Consider the following 2339-nt stretch of genomic DNA (forward strand, 5'->3'; position numbering starts at 1 on the left):
AAACCTCAAGGCAGTTTTCAGATTCCAGTTTCTTTTTTATTTTGAAGGTACATGATGTAGTAACTTAGAAATTATAATCTTAACAAACATACAAACCAAGCAAAACTTTTGACCAAACAAACTGTAATTATAAAGATGCAAATAACAGGACAGAAATAGCAAGAAGGAAATTATTTCCTAACTAACATCCATAACGTATATCCCTTTAAACTCACTTCATATTCAATTACTTGTAGTTCACCGACATGGAAACATAGCGTTTCATATTTATATCAAATAAATTCTAGAGTTAGTAAGTGTTGAAATTTGAAAATTTTTCGATATTTATTTAATAGTGGTAGCTCGTAGATTTATGCGAGTGGTACCCTTAGCTTCTTCAACTGTTATAAGTAACTATTCAAGACTTAGAAGTCAAGAGTAAGTTCATATTTGATATCAAAAGCTTTTGTCAGTTTTCCTTATAAATGGTCTACCTATAGCCATGACAAAATTAATACCAATTCTGTTCGCCTGCTACATTCGCCTGTTCTCGAATTTATCGGTCTTCGTCCTGGAAGAAGAGGATGAGCGCTGTCAACACCAAACCCGTTTTGGCAGCCTTATATTTTTCCTATCTATGATGGATGTGCTGCACGGCATTGAGGTACTACCAAAGAAAATGTACCGTAAGAGTCGGTTGTTCAAGATGTTGCTGGATACAATCTGTGTCTTGATCATTAGTGAGATTACCATGATGTTTTTCTGGGTTAAACTAGAGGTTACTATCGACATGGTTCTTCCACTTATCCTTGAGACGAATGACCATCGTTTGGTCCTTCTGGAGGCTATCACCGTTGGACTAAGTGTGTTTAGTTGGGCAATGGTCTCCCCAGCCACCCATAAGCAGTGCGGACTGTTCAGCTTCCTGAGCCGATCTTCTCGCATGATACAAGAGGCATTCAAGGAATTGGCCGGCCATTGCGGTAACCTGATCAAAGCTGGAAAGCAGCCTAAAGCTGGTGCCACTAGAATCAAAGGCATTTTGAAGAGTTCAAGGAATAAAAGCAAGCTTAATTAAATATCTGCATTAGTTTTGGCGCCAATTCCGGTATATGGTATTTGTGCGAATAACGGTTGTTTGTAACGCACAGAAGGAAACGTTTCGGACCCCATAAAGTATATATATTCTTGATTAGCATCAATAACCGAGTCGATTGAGCCATGTCTGTCTGTCCGTCCATCTGTCCGTCGGTACGTCTGTCCATCCGTCTTGTTGACTATAAATGCTAGAGTCACCAAATTTTGCATCTGGAAGTGTATTTCAAAAATGAGCCCGCAAAAGGGCAAAAACCTCCTTGGGAAAGGTTTTCGCCCTTTGCGGGGGCGGAAGGGGGAGAGGCTAATTTGAAATATACTAGTTTCAGTGTGAGCATACGCAGTCCGGAGCCAAAATTTGGTGGCTCTAGCTCTTATAGTCTCTGAGAACAAGCCGACAAACAAGACGGACGGACGGACAGACGGACAGACAGACATGGCTCTATCGACTCGGCTATTGATGCTGATCAAGAATATATATACTCTATGTGGTCGGAAACGTTTCCTTCTGTGTGTTACATACATTCACTTTGTGCACATATACAATATACCCTATTTACTCTTAGAGTACCGGGTATAAAAATGTTACACTTGCTACCACAAAAACAAACCAGCCAAATAGGTACAACATTAGTTTCACCAAAGCACGGCACCCATTTAAATGGAGATAAAAGCAGATCCTGCACTAAAAGTGTACCAGTTTATATAAGGTGAATGTAAGGTAATTTTATGTTAGTTTAAGGAAGTACAAATTGGAGTGGATGTGGATGTGGAGCAATCGTCTCAATTCGACGTTTCGAAATTTTGAAATACACTTGAAGCAGTGTGATATCACAGCAGTCTTGGAGAAAAACTTGGTTTCTCTAGCTTTTATGGTCTCTGACTACTAGTCGCTCATCAGGACGGACAGCCAAGGCCAGCCGGATCCCACATATATTTCAAGAATCTCATTTTCATCTATTTTCGAGCTGTGTTTTCCTCGCAGTTTCTGGGGCCACCGCTCTATTCATTTTATTCTGGGCGGGAGAATAAAACTGTATTGACTTTACGTAGCGCGTAATTTGTGTATGTGAGCCCTACATATTTCTGAGCAACCAAAGGAAGGAAAGATCCCGTCCGTTAGTGTTCTTTTTTGCACTCGACAGCACGTCCAAATATCTACAACAATTTCTTCTTCAAATGGCAAGGCATTGACGGTACCTCTTATTCCCTCTTCTCTACATATGGCCCAGTCGCCATATGCCATCAACTGAAATTGAAACCTG

General features: G+C 40.3%; 1 protein-coding gene across 1 annotated transcript; it reads left to right on the plus strand.

The window, feature by feature from the left end:
* Positions 1-292: 292 nt before the first annotated feature.
* LOC117579448 lies at positions 293-1092 on the plus strand. Its single transcript, XM_034265337.1, has 2 exons — positions 293-417; positions 480-1092. The coding sequence occupies exon 2, from the start codon at positions 482-484 to the stop codon at positions 1055-1057; it is 576 nt and encodes a 191-aa protein (XP_034121228.1). The 5' UTR covers positions 293-417; positions 480-481; the 3' UTR covers positions 1058-1092.
* The last annotated feature ends 1247 nt before the right edge of the window (positions 1093-2339 follow it).

Source organism: Drosophila guanche, unplaced genomic scaffold (assembly GCF_900245975.1).
Source record: "Drosophila guanche unplaced genomic scaffold, DGUA_6, whole genome shotgun sequence".
Classification (NCBI taxonomy): domain Eukaryota; kingdom Metazoa; phylum Arthropoda; class Insecta; order Diptera; family Drosophilidae; genus Drosophila; species Drosophila guanche.